Below are 22560 nucleotides of genomic sequence, written 5' to 3' on the forward strand. Positions count from 1 at the left end.
AGTGTCTCTAGACAGAAACACATATAAAACAAGTTTCTGTATTGACCGGTTGACAAAAGTGTCGTGACCAGAGGCTCCCAGGAAGACGGTGCTGCATTCATGAAGTCAGCATTTGTAGTGACATCATAGAACACAACTACTGTGAACAATGAGAATCATGGTATCATTCAGCTTCAACTGCTTGTCTTAGAAGTAGGGAGCGCTCACAATGTGGGGGAAACAGGTTTTTTCTTTTTTTGGTTAATTATTTATTTTTGGCTGCGTTGGGTCTTCGTTGTTGTGCGTGGGCTTTCTCTAGTTGTGGCGAGCAGGGGCTACATTTTGTTGCGGTGCGTGGACTTATCATTGAGGTGGCTAATCTTGTTGCAGGGCACAGGCTCTAGGCGTGTGGGCTTCAGTAGCTGTGGCACGCAGGCTCAGTAGTTGTGGCGCACGGGCTTAGTTGCTCCGAGGCACGTGGGATCTTCGTGGACCAGGGCTCAAACCTGTGTCCCCTGCATTGGCAGGTGGATTTTTAACCACTGCTCCACCAGGGAAGCCTGGGGAAACAGGTTTGCATCAAAAAATAAGATAAGGGGACTTCCCTGGTGGTCCAGTGATTAAGATTTCACCTTCCAATGCAAGGGGTGCAGGTTTGATCCCTGGTTAGGGAGCTAAGATGCCTTGTGGCCAAAAAACCAAAACGTAAGACAGAAGCAATATTGCAACAAACTCAATAAAGATTTTTAAAAAATGGTCCACATCAAAAAGTCTTAAAAAAAAAAAGCTAAGGAGGACAAGGGCTGCAGGAAAACAAACAGTTAACTAAAGGGATATGAGGAGACAGAACAAAGGTCAAGGGCCTGGGTACGGTCACCCCCAGCGCAGGACTGCAGAGCACCCCTTGAGTTTCCTCAAGGCACCCAGGCCCATGTAGGATGCCATGATGGAGGAAGCCAGGAGCAGCGGCCTCATACAGTAGCCGGCGGGCACGGATCAGATGCCCTGGAGAGGGGCTGGGAGGGCAGGGAACCTGCACAATACAGAGCAGGAAAGAGGGGCTTCTAGCTGCCTGAAGAGCCGTGAGCCCCAGTTGTGTGCCACAGCCCCGCTGCAGAGCCCTGGAGTCGGGCCGGCATGGGTCCAGCCACACAGGTGCTCCGGGCCAGCCCAGCTGACCTGCTGCATGACAGACACCAGGGCCCGGCCCCTTGGGTGGTGGCAGCTGACTGAGACTGCAGGAGCCTGCAGGTAGCCAAGGCCAAGGTGCCTTCCCGTCTCAGAGCCAGTGTGCCCCACAGCCGGGATGCAGAGGGATGGAGGGAACGTGTCCTGGGGGACGTGGTTCCATCCTGCCTGAGCTCCTGGGATGCGCTCCTGCCCAGAGGGACACGTTTCCCTGTCTTCCCTCCTGAGTAGAAGGACCAGGCCACCTTAGTGTGACCTTCAGAGAACGGTGTTCATTGGCATTAAGTGCAGGCGTCCTGGTGAGGACTGTGGCCACACCTGCCAGTTCTGCGTGAGGTCGTGTGGGTTCTGAGCCAGGGACCTGGGTGTCCGTGGTCACAACGAAGAGCACTGACACCCCTCTACCCTCGCCCGCCCCTCGGCCCTAACGGGGCTGTCCTCCCCTGGGGTACATCCTGTTGAGGGAGATGGTCCCCACGGCCATGACCCAAGGAGTCACAGGGCCACCCTCTCTGCAGATCCTGCCCGGGACCCAGCCTGTGCTCAGACATGAGCGTGGCACCCGCTGTGCCCTGGGGGACCACTCGGGCCCTGCTGGCGTCCCTCAGCTGGCCTGCTCTGTCCAGCACCACGCCCCGCCCTAGAGTCAGGTTTAGGCCAAGAGGAGCAGAAAGGCCAGCAGCACGGCAGGAGAGAGGCTGTGATGGGTGGGGCTGGGGGCTGCCATCACAGACCCGTCGGGGGAAGCTGTACTCACTTCTGCAGGAAGGCCACACGGACACCCCTAGTCTGGATGCTGTACATCTAGGGACTGGGGGTGGGGGATTTAGCCCGTCTCGCCTGAGACACAGTAAGAAGTCCCTGGGGTCGTGGAGGTGGCCAGGGAGCCGCCAGGAGAGAGGGGCCTGCAGGGGTGGGCGCGGCGAGGAACGAGAGGGGCCAGGCCCCCCGACTCCGAGGCGCTGCCAGATCTCCCTGGGCCGTCTCTTTACAGCCTGTCACCGACCCCACCCCGGAACAGGCCGTGGTGTCTGACCCACCTCTCAGGCACCCACGGGGAAAGCACAGCCTATGCAGCTTTCAGCGAGTGCTGCGTGTCGGTGCAGCAGGAGGGGAAATCCCTTGAACTCGACGGGCACGTCTGCGATAGAGAACGGCTTGTTACGGGCCTTACAGATGACACCCGTGAAAATGTGCGCTGAGCCCGACTCTCTGCTGTGACATTCAAACACACGTGGAAGACGTTCTTGCCTGGTCTTGGGCACAGATGGTTTTGAATCTCCTCAGAACTTTTGTCAATTGCAGGAGGGTAAAGAGGATCATGACCAGTGCCATCTGCCTGTGCAGAATTATTTGGAAGTCTGTGGGTGTCGGATAGAGGAGGATAAAGTGAACACTTTTATAGCCTTTCTGAAAAAGTGAAGAAGAAAATCAAGCTTAGTATAATTCCCGTGAATGAAAACGAGGCCCAGCTTTTAAGTATCTTATTTGACTCGCAGGATTTTCTAGCCGGCACTTCCCTCGCATCTTTAAAAACCCAGGCTACAGCGACACGGTCTATGACATCCATGTCTCCTAACTTCGCGCTGGAAAGACAGCCAGAGTCCTCCAAAGCAAAGAGGACTTACGTACTCGTCTTCAGCTTCAGCAGGTTTGGAAGATTACCATCCTGACAGCCCGTGGTTTAGTGCGGCTTGTCTTTTATTAAAGAACTCACCCACCACACAAAATATACGTCAAAACTAAAAGCTCTGAATACTTAGGTTTATCTACAGAGCAGACCATCTATTTCTAGATGTTCAAGAATTAACTGTGCACTAACCACATGCTGTTTACTCTTCTGGTATTTCATGAAACCAGACTGCATGTGATGTCCTTTTATAACAACGCTGCTTGTAAATACGTAGGTGAATGTGATGGACGGCAATTATCAGGCCCTTACTGTGAGCCAGGCATTGTTCTGAGCACTCCCCGTATATTCACTCATTCAAAACCCCCAACCAGGGTGTGAGGTTTGGGAGCTGTTTTACATCCCCACGTCACAGAAGAAGAAACTGAGGCTCAAAGTTGTTAAGAAGGATGTCAGTGCTCTTCATTCCTGCCCTGCACGTGACCATGGACACCCAGGCCCCCTGGCTCAGACGTCACCGCAGAACTGGCAGGTGTGGCCACAGTCCTTGCCAGGACGCCTGCACTTAATAGCAAGGAACACTGTTCTCTGAAGGTCACAGTAGGGTTGGCCTGGGCCTTATACTCAGGAGGGAAGACAGGGAAACGTGTCCCATGGGTACATGGGTCCGCAAAGGGTGGCCAAAGAGGCCCCCTCCCCCCTTCCTCCCTCCCTCTCTCTGTGCTCTTCTCCACAGGAAGCACTGAAGCCAGGTCTGGGACATTCACGGCATCCTAAGATTCCACAATGAGAAGGAAAAACCAGAAAGAGGCCAAGAGAGTGGACAGCCGTCTTCGGGGACCCCCAGATCAAGAAACATCTGAAGAGAGGGAGCAGGGAGAGGCAGAGGGAGAAGCAGGCGTGCGGGAAGACTTCCTTTTCATCTTTAAGCTAAACGGTCCCAGCAGCTTAGGCAAAGCTACACAAGAACCCTGATGAAGGAAACCAGCCATAAGCACTGGGGGTGCTCAGCAGCTCTGGCTCAAGCGACCCTGGCAGGCAGGCTGCAGCTCTGCCGGGAGATGAGGCTATCAGGGCTAAACACGTATCTGCCTTCCACGTGGGAGCACCTGGCTGTCTGTCTCTCTCTCGGCCCTTATGTCCTTGGGAACAACTGAATGTGCAGTTGAGGTTTGGGACAGCAGATTGGCTGAATATTCCAGAGAGTCTGAAACTGCTACACGTAAAGATGATTTTCCCTTAGAAACAGCAGTGCGATTCTTCCCGTCTGCTGGAATTTGCGGGGACCTTTCCTCAAAGGACAGGAACAATGTCACACTGTGTAGTATGGCTGCGCCCCTCAACCCATGCTGTCTAGACTTCGTGTACCAGCACTTAAAAAACAAAATAAAATAAAAATAAAAACAACCCTTCGCCACCTAGGCACCACTCTCCCATCTTAAAACTATTTCTGGCAGCAGAAGAATGCTTCATTCAGGAGCTGCCCCGACGGGGAGGCCAGTGGAAAGGAAGGGCTGCAGCCTGGACGCGGCAGGGCAGAGGGCAGCCTCGCGGGTGGGACCCAGCCCCCGAGTCCAGCACCACCTAACCTGGAGCTTGAGTGCCTGTGTGCCAGGGGTCTTCCAAATAACCAAGCAAAAGAATGCAAAAGGCCTCCTAATCTCAGAAAACCTTCCACTTTCTCCTGAGTTTGACAGTCTAAGGCTCCCCAGAGAAAACGACGCTTTCAAATGTCAAGGCTGAGACTCGCCTGCTGGCCTACCAGCTCCTCAGGCCTTGGAGGGATAACCCGGCAGTCAGTCTTCACAATTAGCAGCAGGAGGGAAATGCAATTTTTCAAAAGATCCTTCTGTGGCTGTTCATCCAACAAATACTTTCTGAATTTCTACTGTATGCAAGGCATCAGCAAGAAACACTTTTCTCAACATTTTATAGCAGAAGGGCATACTATAAGAGGTAGATGCCTTTAAGGAAGGGGCGAGCTCGAAGAGTATGATCTATCTTTGTTGATAAAGCAAGAATCCCTTTTAATCACCCCATCATTTCTTTTTCTTTTAAACACACATTTTCCAAAGGTAATAAACAGTTATAGAGAGAAAGAAATGCATTCCATTCTTCATCAATTTTAAAGCCTAGAGTAACACCATTCTGAAAAGGATACAATGGACAGCGGCAACAGCAGAATTCAGGAGAGTAATCTGATCTCCTCTCCTAACGGAATAGGATTCTTGCTATTTTATTTACTTTACAGTTGATTTTTTTGGCCATGCGACGCAGCATGCGGGATGTTAATTCCCCAACCAGGGACTGAACTTGTGCCCCCCTGCAGTGGAAGCGCAGAGTCCTAACCACTGGACTGCCAGGGAATTCCGTACAGATTTTTTTTAAAACTACCATATGTCCCAGCAATCCCACTACTGGGCATATACCCTGAGAAAACCATAATTCAAAAAGACTCATGTACCACAATGTTCACTGTAGCACTATTTACAGTAGCCAGGACATGGAAACAGCCTAAGTGTCCATTGACAGATGAATGGATAAAGAAGACGTGGCACATATATACAATGGAATATTACTCAGCCATAAAAAGAAATGAAATCGAATTATCTGTAGTGAGGTGGATGGACCTAAAGTCTGTCATACAAAGTGAAGTAAGTTAGAAAGAGAAAAACAAATACTATATGCTAACGCATATATATGGATCCCCCCGCCGTCCAAAAAAAAAGGGTTCTGATGAACCTAGGGGCAGGACAGGAATAAAGACACAGACATAGAGAATGGACTTGAGGGCTTCCCTGGTGGCACAGTGGTTGAGAGTCCGCCTGCCGATGCAGGGGACGTGGGTTCGTGCCCCGGTCCGGGAAGATCCCACATGCCGTGGAGCGGCTGGGCCCGTGAGCCATGGCCACTGAGCCTGCGCGTCCGGAGCCTGTGCCCCATAACGGGAGAGGCCACAACAGTGAGAGGCCCGCGTACCGCAAAAAAAAAAAAAAAAAAAAAGAGAATGGACTTGAGGACACAGGGAGGGGGAAGGGTAAGCTGGGACGAAGTGAGAGAGTGGCATGGACATATATACACTACCAAATATAAAATAGATAGCTAGTGGGAAGCAGCTGCATAGCACAGGGAGATCAGCTCGGTGCTTTGTGACCACCTAGAGGGGTGGGATAGGGAGGGTGGGAGGGAGACGCAAGAGGGAGGGGATAGGGGGATATATGTATACATATAGCTGATTCACTTTGCTCTACAGCAGAAACTAACACAACATTGTAAAGCAATTATACTCCAATAAAGATGTTAAAAAAAAAATCCCAGTGTTTACACCTTAAGCTTATCTGAGTCCAGATAAAAGTGACACCGTGCTGCTGTGCACTCTGGATACTAAACCCTCTCCTGCCACAGAGAAGAAGCTGGGGCTGCCACCCTGGTCCAGGACCAATGGGGTCTCACTGCGGACTCTCGGGGCCGGTGGAGCTGCCAGAGCTATGGCTCCAGCCTCTCGGAGGCCGCTTGGCGCTGCTGCCCATCGCCCCCAGCCAGCAGGGCAGCTCCCAGGTCTGGGTGGCTCTGCTAAATATTACGGCTAAGAAGTTCCAATCCTAGGCTGGGGTTCAGGCTGAGGGATGGACGCCTCAGAATGGAGCAACTGACAAAAGGGGAAACTACAATGACAGCAAAAGGCCTCAAAACAGTACTGGATTAAGAATCGATTCCTTTCCCTGCTTCACAATCCACAAGAAAAAATGCAGACATGTTTACAGACGCACTGCACGCACCCACACACGCATGTCCTCACCGATGTGCACAGGAATGCGTGTGTGAACACCTATCTCCCCCATCCCCGAAATACCTTCCAGCAGAGTCCAAAGGACACACCGGAAGAACCGAGCTCACCTGGGCCTCTTGTCTGTGACAGCGACACAGCTGTGCTGCAGGGGCACTGCAGTCCACTTCTTGGCCTCCATGACGAGGGCGTCCGCGTCTACCAAGCCAAATCCATAGAGGTGGCTAACTGAAAAGACAGGGCCTTCAGACCCAGCTCCCCACCGCCACCACCGTCCGGGGACAGGCCACCTGTGTCCCTCCAGGGCTGCAGGGCCCCTGCCAGCGCCTGAGAGCCCCGGGCCACAGCACCCGTCCTTCTGAGGACACTCCCAGCTGCTTTACTCTCCCAACTCTTTCAGGTCAGGAGCGAGGGGCAGAAAATACGTCCCATTTTGGTGCAAAATAAAGGAAGTGTTGAGAGGGCCTAGTACTTTCTTTTTGTAAGATGAGGGCGAGTTTCTTTATACTAAAGGGACTTCCTGGGCTTCCCTGGTGGCGCAGTGGTTGAGAGTCCGCCTGCCGATGCAGGGGACACGGGTTCGTGCCCCAGTCCGGGAGGATCCCACGTGCCGCGGAGTGGCTGGGCCCGTGAGCCATGGCCGCTGAGCCTGCGCGTCCGGAGCCTGTGCTCCGCAGCGGGAGAGGCCATAGCAGTGAGAGGCCCGCCTACCGCAAAAAAAAAAAAAAAGGGACTTCCTGGCATCTGCGCTCCCCGAATTTTGAGCCGGACATGAAAAGCAAAACATGCGACACCTTAGTTCACGCAACCACGACGTGCAATAAGCACAATAAAACAAGGCTCTGCTCATCTCTTCTGCCATTTGCTCTCCCTGCTGAATTTCTAGGGCATTCGGGGAGAGCAGCATCACCCAGCACACAGGCTGGCCCAAGCTGGTGTTTAATTTGGCCAACGCAGGAGAGTTTCAGAGTTGAATTTAAGAGGCAAGGTCAAGAACTAGATACAATCTCTTTTCCTATTTAATTAGGCCAAAATCGCAATGTAGGTCAGCTCTTGTTGCAGCACGCCACTACCACAGACATTCCTGCAACACAAGGATGCATCAGGCCTAATCAATGGCCTCCTTATTAAAAGGAATGTCCCTCGGAACTTAGGGTAACAATGCTTGACCTGTATTTTTCAGAGTAGTATCAGGCTTGGTGTCGAAATAGCGGGACCTGAGCTAAAGAAAAGGAAAAAACGTCCTCCCTAACATACCATGGCTGAATGTAAATCTCTTTCAAGTATCTCTGGTAAGAAGCAAGACAAACAAAGCCAGTGGCACAGTCCTATAATAACCTGCTCAAGAGGCTCCAAATATCTGGGTTACAAGCCTGGACTGTGGGTTGATTTCATGGTACCTGGGTCTGTCCCAGGCTATGATGGGGACAGAGCCCTTTTAAAACACAAGGGCTTGCTGACAGAAGTTTTATAGTTAGAAAGTAACTTATATAACTATCTCAATGTCCTCCTTGTACAGGTCAGGAAACTGAGGGATAGTTTCAAAATTGTAGAGCTACCCAGGGCTGAGAATGCAAGTTGTCCTTAGGTGGCACATAAGCAAACATCATGTATCTTAATAATTATGGATTTGTTTTAATGTGCGTTAGAAAAAACGTAACTACACATCAAACCCATGATTAACTAGATGTAACAGAGCTTCCTTTTAAAATATACTTCTCTGTGTAAAAAAAAAAAAAAATAGGCAAGCCCATTTAAAGAGAACCATGAAGTCCATACTGGTACAGGTGGCCCCTGACGTGGCAGAAGTCGGGAGGCTTAGCAAGCCCAGAACTTGAGTGACCTTATTAAACTACTGGATTTCTACCTTTCATTCTTGTGACACATACTTAATGTTATTTGGGGGTTCTTTTTGAGAAATTCATGTCCCCGCCCATACAGGCTCCAGGAGGTCAGGACCCACCCAGCCCCGGAGTCTTGGCCGCACCTTTATGACCAGCACCGTTCACCTTCCAGTCGTTTGCTTTGAGGTGGGCCGGCCTGGACGTCTTCACCAGCAGGTGCTGGACGTCCCTCCAGGTCAGCTGGCTGCTGCAATGACACAAGGACAGACGGCTGTACTCATGTGGGTCTGTAAGGCGGCCACAAGGCCCATCAGAGGTGGGGCGTTGGGAGCCGGCCTCGTGCCTGGACTTGAGGAAGGCTCCGCAGGCTCCCCTCCTTGTCAAGGGTCAACGTCACAACCTCTTTGTAAAGAACGGTTTCTAGTCATCAAACCCTAAGATAAGATAGTACAATGGGTGACCAAAAACCCACAGTGTTAAAGCCTAGCCTTGCTACCACGATCCACCTGAGTCTGTATGAGGCTCTATGGCAAACTCTGGCCCCGGGGGGAGGACAGCCTTACGTATCAGCACGTGTTGGGACAATCTGGACTAGTCTTTACCATGTGAGTGAGCATTCCGTGGGCCGGGGCACGCCCAGCCATCACCTACTCAGACACCATGTCCAGGACCACTGCCCACACACTAGAATTTGAGATTTTAGTAATTCTACATTAACAATATATTCATTTTGGTGCAGAGTAGAAACATTTCATTAAAAGAACACTTGCCCACGATTAAAAATGCAGAGATGAGATACCTTGGACACTAAGATACATCTGCTTGCCTTTTCAACACTCCTCAAAACAGGATCCACCTGACAATGATGCTCTCAGAATCCTGCTCTGTCCACAGCACTAGGACCGCAACACAGACAAGAATGGGAGCTCCCTGGGGACTTCCCTGGCAGTCCAGTGGTTAAGACTCCGTGCTTCCACTGCAGGGGGCATGGATTCGATCCTTGGTTGGGGAACTAAGATCCTGCAGGCCACACAGCACAGCCAAAAAAAAAAAAAAAACAGCGGGAGCTCCCTGGACGTAGCCTTCGCCACCTCTTCTTAAATAGCACCCGCCCTGGCCAGTCCTCACAGGCATCTTTCCAACTGCCCACTCTTTGTGTGTGTGTCTGCAAATATATGTAACATAAAATGTACCATCTCAACCGTTTTTAAGCGTACAGTTCAGCGCCATTAAACACATTCACCGTGTTATGCAGCCGTCACCACCGTGCATCTCCAGAACGTGATCATCTTAACCCACTGAACCTCTGCCCCCATCACTCACTCACTCCCTATCCCTCCCCCAGGCCCCTGGCCAGGCCATCCTACTTTCTGTCTCTATGGATTTGATGACTCCAGGTGCCTCACAGAAGTGGAGTCCCAAGGTATCTGTCCTTCTGTGACTGGCTTAGTTCACTCAGCATAATGTCCTCCAGGTTCGTCCACGTTGCTGCAGGGGTCAGAACCTCCTTCCTTCTCAAGGCCAAATGACATTCCATAGACCACATTCATCTACTGATGGACATCTGGGTTGCTTCCACCTTCTGCTATTGTGAGTAATGCTGCTGTGAACATGGCTGTATAAATATCTCTTCGAGTCTCTGCTCTCCGTCCTTTTGGGTGCACACTCACAAGTGGAATTGTTAAATTATATGGTAATTCTTTGTTTCATTTTTTGAGGAGCCATCACATTGTTTTTCACAGCAGCTGCACTATTTTACTTTCCCAACAAATGCTTTGCCTGCTTTAGTACTAGAAGCTCACCTGTGGCTTGAGTCCTGGGGGGCCTGTGTACTCCTCCTCCCTGGGGTCTCCCGCTTTCTGGGCTCTAGCCCTGGCTTCCCCTGATTTCTCCACCACGTTCTTGACACTGTGCTGGTCCCCGGCCAGTCAGTGGCCTCCTGGCTGCCTATCCCAACTGTTCCCATCAGTACAGTTTCCAGACCTTTTCTTGGCACAAGCTGACTTGCTATCCTCCCCTTATCCACTGCCCTTCTGAGGACCACAGCCAGCCTCACTGTTAGAGGAGGATCTGAGGCCCTGAGTGGCCCACGGCCTTGCCCTCTGGTGGAGAGGCGCACGCACAGGCTTTGGATTCCAGACGGCAGATGTGCCTGCCGCCCTTTCCCCTGTTTGGCCGGGTTCGTCACCCCTCACATCTGCAGGGTCCACCCAGGATGGAGAAAGCCAGCCCCCCGGGAGCTCAGCACAGATGCCAGGAAGCCTGGGCTTCAGAGCTGACACAGAAAGGGTTTAGAAAGGGAGGATGTGAGAAACCATCTTACTAGGAGAAACTCCATTTCATTTTTGATGATAGTACTGAAATCACATATATAGTTGTATGAAAACATGTCTAAGAAATGGTGTTTAAAATGTTTTTTTAAGTGAAGAAGGGATTGCTAGGCCTTGGGGGTGGTTCTCACACATAAGGCTCTTCCTTCATCCTTGTCACATGCTGCCTGCAGGCCTCCTGCACCCCCGAGAGCTTCTCCCCCCAGGTGACCTGGCTTTGCCCGGCCTCCTTCCACAGCAAAATTGCTGCACACGTGAGCAGCTGTCCAGATACTACCCCGGCCTCCAAAGCCCCTCAGCTGAGGCCGGCAGTGCCCCTGGTTACACCAAGTTCCTTCCTGGACCAACCCTATGTGTTTAAATGCTCTAAGTGGACGCTGTTTCCAATGACGTGTGCTTGACCTACCACCTGTAAAATTCTGAGGATGAGCTAAAACGATGAGGCAGTGATCGGGGAATTCATGAGTCCACAGGCCAAGTTTAATGGGACAATCCGGCACAAAGCGGGGTCTGTTTTCTATTTAGTTTCAACTAACAAAACTCCTTCCATGTTTCCAATAAGGAAGGAAAGAAAATATAAAACAACTAATCACCAAGTATATGAAAGCAACTTCCCACACAAGCAACTATTTAGCATTTTTTAAATGAGCCTCAGGACACAGAAGCTATCATTTTGGCCTGAAAATCAAAGATATTTAGCTCTTTCTTTGTGAAATGGGTAGCATTTGAGTTTTACGCTCTTTCGCCTGATGCAAATCAACGAGCAAACATACATAATTAGAAGGACTGCAGCAACCCAAATATAACTGCTGAATCATTTAAAATCTCACCTGCGGCAAATGACTCCTTCAAAGGGCTGGGCTGTTCTGAGCCAGTTTTGATATTTAAACTAAAATCTGTTTTTGATCCCATGACTGTATGTGTAGTAGACTCTCTTCTTCTGAACCTTCCACCCATTGACAACTCTAGGGCTTTCATTCAGCTTAAAGCAGATAAAACATCACCACCGTATTGTCAACTTATGAACTACAGTTGACAAAGGACAGCTGTATCAGCCTAAAGTGTGGTCTGGGGGTGCGGTGCAGGCTTGGGGCACCCCCCCCCCCGGCTCCCTGTGCTCCTACGAAGGGCAGGAGACTGTGAGCTTGAAAACGGGAGAGAAGGGAAGAAGCCACTCATGCCCATTAAGGAGAAATCCTGACGTGAACCTGGAGGACACTATGCTGAGTGAAGTGAGGCAGACACAGAAGGACAAACACTGTGTGATCCCACAAATTTGAAGTCCGAGAGGAGTCAGGTTCACAAAGACAGAAACTAGAACGGTGGTTGGCAGGAGCTGGGTGAGGGGGAAATGGGGAGTGTTATGGGCTGCATTGCGCGTCCCTTCCCCAAAATCACACGTTGAGGCCCTGACCCCCAGGACCTCAGACGTGACTGCATTTGGAGATGGGCGTCTGTAATTAAGGTGAAATGGGGTCATTAGGGTGGGCCCTGATCCAACGTGACTGGTGTCCTTACAGAAGGATCTAAACACACACACACAGAGGCCACGTGAGGACACGGGGAGAAGGTGACCACTGACACGTCAAGGAGAGAGGCCTCAGAGGGAAACAGCCTTGCCGACACCGCGATCTTAGACCTCTAGCCTCCAGAACTGTGAGATCGTACGTTTCTGTTGTTTAAGCCCAAGCAGACCACACAGGAAGCTATCTGACGGGTACAGGGCTTCAGTCTGGGCAGACGAAAATGTTCTGCAGATGGCTGGCGGCAACGGTCACTCAACAGTGAATGTGCTTAACGAGCATCACCCTTAAAATGGTGTGTAAAACATAAATTTTACGTTATGTGTATTTTACCACAATAAACACTTTTTTAAAAAAAGGAAAAGGAGGGAAGGTAGGTGGGAACTTACTTTGCTTCCAGCGCCAAGGCGATGATGCCGGCCACCATGGGGGCTGAAACAGAGGTCCCGGTGTGGCCATCGGTGCAGCGCTGGCGCAGGTCCGTGGTCACCTGGGCAGGGGCAGCAAGCAGCCGGGTCAGAGGCTGCTCAGGACACTGCCCCTGGGCAGGCGTGACCTTAGCCCCAGGGATGGAAGAGGTGCTATGCAGACACACCTTGGCAACGGAGGTTTCCGCGTGTCTGGCACCCCCTGCAGCAACACGGTGATGGCGGGGTAGGAACAGGGGGTTAAGGCCACAGCCCCCCACCACTGCAGATGCAGCCCGAGACTCAACAGAGAGACAGAATGAAACAGAGGGGCCTCCACGCCAAGACCCCCTGCCGGGGCCCCCACCAACAACCCCCAAGTCACTCCAGACTTCAGAGCAGGGAAACACGTGCTGGTGTCATCTGGCCCAGAGAGCATCTCTGCCGTGAGCCAGAGATCGGCCATTGGTCAGAGAAGGTCACAGAGCACTCTCTCCACCAGGACGTCCTCCCAGGTAGCTGACAGTGTCCCAGAGCACCCAGTTCTGTCTGCAGCAGGAGCTACACCTGTGTCCCTCGGTGACGGGGGTGGGCACTGATTCTGGGCCTCACCACAGTCCAGCCTGACTGCACCTTCCCTTTGAACTGAAACGGAGAAGCACGCGTGGGTACAGCTGGGAGACGCCTGTTGTGCTGGATGGGACACTGGCCCTAGTGTGACTCCCATGCATTTTGCAGGTAGAACTAAGGCTGCTAACCAGCTGAACTTAAGTCGGGGATGTAATTACAGGGCCCTTAAAAGTCTGTCAGAGAGATGAGGCTTAGGAGGGACCTGACCCTCCCTGCTGGCTTTGAAGAGGGCGCTGGGGGGACAAAAGCCAGGAACATGGGTGGCCCGCAGAAGCTGGGAACAGCCCTCGGCAGCCAGCCCACACGGAAACAGGAGCTCAGTCCTATAACCACCAGGAACTAAGTTCTGTGAACACCCTGGATGAACAGTGAATGGATTCTCCCTCTAGCCTCTGGAAAGGAACACAGCCCGGCCAACACCTGGACATCAGCCTCGTGAGACCCAGTGGAGGCTGCAGCACTTCTGGCCCACAGAGCTGTGAGATGACACAGCTGTGCTGTTTCCAGCTGCGAAGTTTGGGACAATTTGTTATGACAGCAATAGGAGACTAATATACCCACCAACCGTAAGCCTCCAGCAACCCATCTGCAAAACCCTTGAGAACGAATTTCCCCTGTGGTAACAGTCCAGATCCTCTTCCAAACACAGCATTTTCCTTCCTCATGATTCAGCTGGGCCGACCATCACCAGTGAGAGGGATCCAGCCCGTGTCACACACACAGAGGAAGATTCGACAGGGATGCTGGTGGAGACCAGCCTCCTCCCCCCCTCCTAGTTCAGCAGGACCTTGACATTGGGGAGGGCAAGGGAGCAGGGATGAGGATGCAACCTCTCTGACCCCAGGATCTTCATCTGCAAAGGGGCTTAATGCCAAGTCCTTCACGGGGCTCCTGTGAAAGCACAGCTGGCACCTGGCACATGCTTGTACTCAGTCAAAGGTGGCCAGTGAGGGAAAATGAGATTGTGTGGGCAGGACACCAAGCTCCCAAGAGCAGGTAAGGCCCGTGGCTGGCTCTCCAGCCTCAGAGAAAGGGGCATGAGTAGAGGGGCCTCCCCACAGGGAGGTGGGCAGCCCCTTCCTGAAACTCTACATCCTGCTTGGTACTTGGCTGTGTTCAGTGAGTGGATGAATGAGGGAGAGATGCCTCTTTAGAAGTGCAACTGATTTGATCACAAGCCCTGTCTCAGCACCGGGCAATCCCTCGCAGGTCGGTACTCGCTGCATTGTAGCAACGGAAGAGGACGAGGGGCCCGAGCTCCAATTTCCATGGACACCTGCCTGAACGTGCAGACGCGAGCTGCCCACCATCCAGGGAAGGGGCTCACCCCCTGGCAGGGTCTCTAAGGGACTCAGAGCAAACACCTGGCCTTGTTGAGTTGGGGGAAAAAACAAAAACCAAAACAAAAACAACCTGCCACCCATACTACCAGGGACGAGCACCAGGACAGCAGCTGCAATGGAGTGTGATTTTCTTTCACCCTCTGCCCAACGACACCCTTCTTACCATACATTAGGGCTCAGAGAATTTTTTTTAAAAAAGAAAAAGAAATTAAGGCATTTTGCAGCTAAGGTGTGTGCCCACGCATGCACACGTACACACCTGCAGATGCTGTGTGATTAATTAAGCAAATAAAGCTGCAAGCCCTGCTCCCAGGGATGGGGAATGGCATCCACCCAGCACAGAGTCCCCGGCACACAGCACCTCCCTGCCCCCTCCAGCCAAGGCCTCTGTCAGGTTCTGCTTAATGAGACTCCAGCAAGTCCGTGTTCAAATGAGCTAGATTCCTAAATGAACAGGACACCATTCAGAATCTCAGCCCCATCCCAGGAGTGCACAGTCCAGTAGAAAAGGAAAATAAATTAATACCTTCGTGAAACAGCCCGGGCTGCTGCCAGGCTGGCGGTGGGAGGATAGCGGCTGACCTTCCCACTGGTGCAGAGCAAATCAGGGAACGGGAAGCCTGCACGCTCCCGCAGAAAAATGTAAAAATATGCCTGCAAGTAATGTCTAAAGATGTGGCCAGGCAACAGGAGAAATGAAAAGACGCCAGTGAGCTTTCAGGTTAAACCAGTTGGCCAGCACCACGGTCTCCTTTTTTTAAAGGTCTAAAAACCATCTTAACGACTGTGCATTTGAATTCTGCATTGATTTCAACTTGAAACCCTCCCCTCTTACATTTTTTCAAAGTAGGAAAGCACGTAGGGAAGGAACAAGCACAAACTTCACCCATCACTAAACTAAAAGTTACTTTCTAAAAGATAAACCGCACTTGTGTTCATTGAAGTGAGCGTAACCGACAGAACCACTCTCAACCTCAAGTGTCTGGAAAAGTCCTTTTGTGAGGAAGGGAACACCTAGGACACTCAGATTTCTAAACTGTTTCCGTATAGAAGCAAGACTTTCTCTCACTCTGTTTTGCACGTTGAAACTGAACAGGCCAGTTGGATCCCAAGCGATGTGACCACAGAACACAGAAAGCTTAAAAAAGACACCGCGCTGAGAATACACTCCTTTCTTAAAGGCTATTTTTAGATCCCTAGAGACAGAGAGGGTTTTAATTGGTACTCTGTGCCAAAATTAGAAAGGCAGGGTCTGAGGAAGGTTGCCAAGGGCCTGGGGTTTACCTTGAGGCACAACTAGTTCCCTGACGGCAAGGCTGGGCCCGGGGCCAGGTACACACTGCCCTGACTGGCCCGTCCTCCTGAGAATGGGACGAGGAGCTCATCCCCCGGGGTTCCGTCGAGGACTCACGATTTTGCGCTCGTAGAAGGCCCCGCTGCTGTAGGTGGTGGCCAGGGTGGACGCACACTCCTCTAGGTACCAGGGCTTGTAGCCATTCTCCGTGGTGCTGCTCACGGAGATGGTGTAGATGCTATTGGTGTAGCCGTCGCAGGAGCAGTGGTCCCCCTCTCGGCCGCCGTTCCCCGACGCCCAGACGAAAATGGAGCCCAGGCCCTGCCGGCCCTGGAGGGGAGAGGACAGGCGTCAGCCCACATGGACCCCCAGCTGGTCTCACCCCTGTCCAGCGTCCCCCTCCACCCATGAAGAGGGAGGGGGCCGAGGAGGATGCACTCAGACCAGACAGAGGCCGCCCAGTGCGTGGTCTGTGGGCTGATGGGCTCTGGCGTTCCAATTTTCACAGTGTTGGCGGCAACAGCCATGACACCATAGAATCACAACGTCATACTGAGAAGCTGGCCCAGAAAGTCCTCCCTGTTCTTCACGGGAAAATCAAGGCCCTCACACAAGCTGCTCTGTCCCAGAGCAACACCAGTGATTTCCACTGCAATGTCCCACGATCAGAAAGACCAAGCAGCGTCCCCAAGTACACTGAGATGAAAGCTGACGGCTGAATTTATGACGTTAATTTTTCTGGCTGAGGAAGAGGGCAAAAGTTCCTGAAAACCCAGCTGCAGAAGCATCCTTCCTGGAGAAGAGCTCCTTGAAAAGCGGCGGGCCCAGGATTTGCAGGAACAAGGGCCAAGGGCCAGAACACCCCGGGGCCATCCTAGGAGAGCGCCCCCGGGCTTCCCCTTGGGTCAGCGTTGAAGCGGCCACACTGCCAGCGCAACCAAGGCCAGCGGCTTCACCTGTGTGTAGCTTTTCACATTTAAGGACACACACGTGACAGCAAGTCGCTGTAAGACAGTAGCAGGTCAGGGGAGCTCCTGCAGCCTCTCCAACCCACACCCATGGGATCCAACCAACACTCATCCCAGCCACAAACACCAGCTAAAGAAGAACACCAGTTCCAAGACAGAACCGACCCGTTCGGTCCGAAAGGCTGGACCGTTGGTGGGCACAGCCAGCCCCAGAGAGAGGTGCCAATACCCATCTCCACGTGGGCTGGTGGCTCCGGCATCCTTGCCAAGGATACTCCTGTCCAAACACACAGGAGGAAACTGACACTCAGGCCCAACAACTGGCCAATTTAAAGAAAATTTTCAACAAAATCCTACAATTCCCCGTAGCCCGACTGAAGCGCTGCTTCTGACAGGATGCCTGACACACCCTTGGAGCTCAAGTCCACCCGGACTGAGGGCACCCATCTGCTCCAGAAGCACCAGGACACCCCACTTTTGGACCAAGTAGACCACAGGTCCCCACCCTTTTCTGCCTATTTGTCTTCACTCCCACATCTGCACCAGTTCCAACCTGAGGCTCGAGGGACAGCCCAGTCCCAGGGCTCAAAACTGCCTCGTCCACTCCGTTTTCCACATCTCGAAGGCAGACCTGCCCAAACGGCCAACAGCTCGACAGAAAGGTTACTTACAGTTAGCAAAAATGGCAACCTTCTGGAAAAAAAGGCACAAAGGACTAAGGACATGCGTGTGTCTGTGCCCATAACTACCTGTTGGAAAAGATTAATCAGAAGCTCATTCAAAGCCAACGAAAATTGGAATGAAAGGGTGTTGAACCCGTCAGAGCCTGTCTTTATTTCACCTCCAACTCCTCACCTCACTCCAAATTATTTATCAAAGGCTGTCATTTTGCAAAGCAGGGCAAGCGATCTTACTGCTCCAGCAGCATGGTGAATGGCCTCAAAAAGCACTTCTCACACTTGTGAGGAGAATCCCTGGGGGTCTCGCTACATCGCAGACTTGGGCTCAGCTGGTCCAGGTGAGCCCAAGATTCTGCACTTCTGACGGGCTCCCAGGTGATGCCAGCTCTGCTGCTTGGGACCCCACTTTGAATAACAGAGGCCTAAATGCCAAAGACTTGCATCTCTTCACCTTGCACTTTGCAGGTACCACTAGACCCATGAGTTCTCACAGGCATCAAGGAGTCCAAAGCCTCTTTCCCTTCTGAAAACAGTTTCCTGGAAAGGGAACGTGGGAACGAGGCAGAGGAAGCACCCAGGTCTGAGCCATCGCTGAGGACTGCATTTTCACTTTCCGGGTCTTCTGTTCCTATGGAAGCCACAGGACAGAGGCTCCAGGGGACGTTTCAACCCTGGCTATGAACTTGCACTTCTGTTCAGGAAGCCACCACACCTCAACACCATCGGAACGTATTTGAGCATCTTGCCTGGGAAGCGGAGACCTCATCCATGGACTCAGAGGGCTAGCAAATGCCCGGCATCTGGACAAAGCCAGTGCTTTCAGCCACAGTGACACTGACTCTCCCCTTCTGGGTGACAAGCCACACGAGGACCAACATCAAACACATGTTTATGCCAAAGTACAGGGTCTGATGTCTCCTACCACCAACCCACACCATCTACCAAAGATGAAGTCAGATTTTACAGAAAAAGGATATAGGTGACAAACAGGGCATCGAGGAGGAAAAACAGATGGGAGAATGTGGTTCGGTCTGAGATCATCAAATCTCTAGGAGGATTTTCAGTGACAACTTCAGACAGCTGCGATCTAAGGCTCCCTATGTGGCATATTTTATTCAGAATGACTAAAAAAAAAAAAAATGAAGTGACTTCAGTATTTCAAGAAACTGTGACAAGAACCACATGGTCCTCTCCGCACCTTCCACACTCCCCTGAGAGCTGGATGTAGCCGGTGTTGCTCAGAATTCAGGATTGCTCCTCTGTGGGGCACCACGGGGGGATGGGCAGAGGGCGATAAGGGCTGCTTTCACTATAATCCTCTGGTACTATTTTATTTGTTAACCACATTTTAATCATGCATGGTTTACAATAAGATAAGAACTTTTTAAAAATGTTTTTAAAATATAGATAATAAAATGGGCTTGACCTGGCCCCCGTCCTGTTTCCTGTAGAAGTCAGAGGTATAAACCCTGCCTTGGGGATGCCTGGACCTCCTGACCCAACCCTGCCAGCATTGCCGGGCCTCCCAGGGCCACCCGGACGCTGACCACAGCTCTGTGTCTGCTCCAAGAAGTTGTCCTCACCCATAAATCTGCCTTGCCACCGTGCTTGTAAGAGCTGGGACATCTCCAGGCTTTTCTGACTCACAAGGACCCAGAACTGATGACCACAGAGTGACTGGGCTGGACCTCCCGAGAGGAGCCTGCCAGCTCCCCCTCAGCCGGGGGGTGGAGGGCCCATGCTCAGATGTTTGCTCGGTGTAGCCCCCAGTGGGGTCCACCCCAAACACACTGGGCTGCGAGCTGGCAGGGAGGGAACCTGGCCAAGACCTGCTGCTTCGGGGGTGCTGGGTGAGCACACTCCCCGTGATGGACGCAGACAGCTCCCCGGCTCGGGTTTCCTGTGAGCAGGTGGGCCGAGGCCCAGACACCCCTTCCACCTGCACTGTCCCAGTTAACAGGCCGGGTGGTTAGTCTAGGATCCCCACCACCCACCTGCATACACCCCTCAGCTGGGGGCAGTCAGGCTCCAAGGCTCAGAGCCAGGGGGCTGGTGAGTGACCAGCTGGTACTTTCCGGAACAGCTACTCTGTAATGAGGTGATGTCCTTCTGCTCTCGTTGGTGGACGGCCACTTCCCTGAGCCCCCAAATGACTTCTCCCTCGCTCTGGTCCTGGCACCATCGCCGTCCTGCTTTGGGGCTCTCCCCTGTGTCACTCTAATTTTGTGTGTATGCTGCTCAAATTTATTTATTTATTTTTGGGCCACACTGCATGGCATGTGGGATCTAGTTCCCCGACCAGGGATGGAACCCACGCCCCCTGCAGTGGAAGCATGGAGTCTTAACCACTGGACCGCCAGGGAAGTCCCTCAAGTTTATTTATTGTTACCTATGTGACAAGATTTCTTCTTACCTATATGACATGTTGGTTGTTTGATAAGACATACTGCAAAACAGCATGAAGATGGTCCCATATTTGTTTCTAAAAAACGTGAGGGAACCCAGTTCCTTCCATATGCATAGAAGAGTTAAAAGAGCATTTGAAAGATCATCTTTGGGTTTGTCGGACTGAGAGTCTTTTTAATATTCTTTTTGGCTTTATTCCTTCTGATTTCTCACTGTTAAATATTTTCACTATTCCCCCCATCCCTGAGGCTCCCTCGCAGCTCTGGGTTACTCACACCTTTTTAATGCCGTACTCGAAGGCCTGTCTGGCCAGTCGGCCGGGCCCGTCCACCGTCTTCCCGTCGTCATCCGGCCCCCAGCTCGCGCTGTAAATGTCGATGTAGTTGGGTCTGATGCCCAGGGACTTGGCCTCCACCACGTCGGTCACGTCTCCGTCCAGCATGCGGATGCCTGGAAGCACAGGCCCGTGACAGTCGCATGGAAGGTGGGTGGGTGGGGGGTTCCATGCAGGTGTTGGTCCCGCACGGCCACTGGTCCCCGTGTGGACCGTGGTCCCCGCACAGCTGTCCGGGGAGCTGGGCACAGCATCCGGGCCCCATGCTTAGCTGGGACACCAAGCTACTGGAAACTCCTGCTCTTAGAACCTCGAAACTGTACTCAAACACAATGTCAGAGACATTCACAGCAAAACAAGAGTGAGATTAGGCCCGGGTGACATCAAAAACTCAACAAAGTACTCACAGCCACATGGGTGCTGACCGAGGAAGGGGCTGAGGTCATCAGAGAACCAGCTCCTTATAGCTGGACGGCCTTAAAAGGGAGCAGCAGAGATAGATTTCAACACCATCCGCTCTACCTGCCAGCTCTCCATCTATTTCCCTTCCCCTCATCCCTGCCTACCATGGACTGAACGCTGTGTCCCTCCAGATTCATATGCTACAGCCCTAACCCCCGAGGTGAGGGCATCTGGAGGGGGGACTTTAGGAGGTAACTAGGTTTAGGTGAGGTCAGGAGGGTGGCCCCAGGGCAGGATTAGCACCCTTCCCTGGCTTCCTGTCCCCTCCACCGTGTGAGGACACGGATGGTGGTCGTCTGCCAGCCACCACGTGGGCCTCATGGGGAACCAGTGAGCCAGCACCTTGATCTTGGACTTATAGCCTCCAGAACTGTGGGACGTAACTGTCTGTGATTTGGGCCTCCCGGTCTACGACCGCCTGAGTGATTCAGAACCTCAGGTGCCTGGCAGTAGACAGCGTGGGGATGCCACCATCGTTCAGACACGGAGACGGCAGCACAGGACGAGTGGGGGTAGACGCCTGGTCACCCCCTCACCCACGAGAGGGACATGGGGCAGGTCATGGGGGAAGCCCTGCTTTGACCACCAGTTGTGACCAGCTAGTGACTGCAAGAACTACCTTGTCTCACTAAGCTTCTGTTTTCTATGAACTGTGATGATGAAAATGACTGTATCTATAGAGGAGCCATAAACACTGAAAAAGACGATTCATATAAAGTGCCTGGAGTGCAGTAAGTACCCAGTGTGTGTCAGCAGCTAGTCTGACCCCACCTGTAAAAACGGGGACAGTGAAACCTACCTCCGGGGGTTGTTAATAACTACTTTTTACCTTTATTTTTAAAACATTTACTATTTGACATGTATGAAGGACTGCCTGGCACAAACATGTTAGTTATAAAGCCTAATAAAATAACAGACACACATGAACATTCATCTAGGGAAAATATGAACTTGAGCCACTGTGGCCTCAACCCAAGCCCTGCCCCTCACGGAGGAAACTGCTCAGAATTTTGGACTAGTCTTTCCATTGCCTTTAAAAACGGGTGTTTTAATACAACTGTCTGCACGATACACTGCTTAGCTTTGCCTGTACTGGGAATTCATCCTTTCCTGGTTATGTATGTTGTGAACATCTTCTCCCAGTTGATGCCTTGTCTTCTCACTTGTTATGGTGTCTTTTGATAAACAGAGGTTCTTAATTTCAAGGAAGTGGGAGCCAATTTCCCTTTGAAGATCAAGGGGGTTATAACGAGGGCCAAATCTTTTCTGGGTTTGTGGGCATCTGTCGTGGGGCGGGGCTCCTTCTGCTGCATCAGCTCATCGCACTTTCTCCTTTCTCAGATTTCTGGGTGGACGAGGAGACTCAGGGTAGCCCCAAGTACCATCCTTCCCAGTTGCTAGTCTATGTGCCCAGGGCCTTCGTCTCTTTGGCTACATCAGAGACACTAGGCCCAGAGGCTCTTGGAGCCACAAACCCCAAGGAGAGGCCATAACGAGTACAGGACGTTGGCCATGTGGTGTGGCAGAGGCGGGGCCCCAGGCAAAATAAAGAGCAGCTCACAGCTGGGGGAAGAGAGCAGGGGTCAGACAGTCCTGGGGTGGAATCTCATCTCGGCTGCGTGTGACCTTGGCCCAGGGTCTCAACCTGTCCGAGCCCTTGTTTTCCACAAAGCTCACCTGCCAGGGTAGCCGGGGGAATTAACTATTTGCTAAGGCACTGGGGCCCTGTGCTTTCTGAGAAACGGCAGCTGCTTT

General features: G+C 52.1%; 1 protein-coding gene across 3 annotated transcripts in view; it reads right to left on the bottom strand.

The window, feature by feature from the left end:
- The window catches only part of PCSK6 (proprotein convertase subtilisin/kexin type 6), a 190570-nt gene that overhangs the window by 60996 nt on the left and 107014 nt on the right, over positions 1-22560 (bottom strand). For all 3 annotated transcript variants that reach the window (XM_079912965.1, XM_079912964.1, XM_079912966.1), the window contains exons 7-11: positions 20287-20459; positions 16073-16285; positions 12671-12771; positions 8572-8675; positions 6695-6812 (exon numbers count right to left, since the gene is read on the bottom strand). In XM_079912965.1, the coding sequence (XP_079769091.1) occupies positions 6695-6812; positions 8572-8675; positions 12671-12771; positions 16073-16285; positions 20287-20459 (709 nt within the window). The remainder of the gene's footprint in view (positions 1-6694; positions 6813-8571; positions 8676-12670; positions 12772-16072; positions 16286-20286; positions 20460-22560) is intronic.

Source organism: Stenella coeruleoalba (assembly GCF_951394435.1).
Source record: "Stenella coeruleoalba genome assembly, chromosome: 2".
In the NCBI taxonomy this organism is placed as follows: domain Eukaryota; kingdom Metazoa; phylum Chordata; class Mammalia; order Artiodactyla; family Delphinidae; genus Stenella; species Stenella coeruleoalba.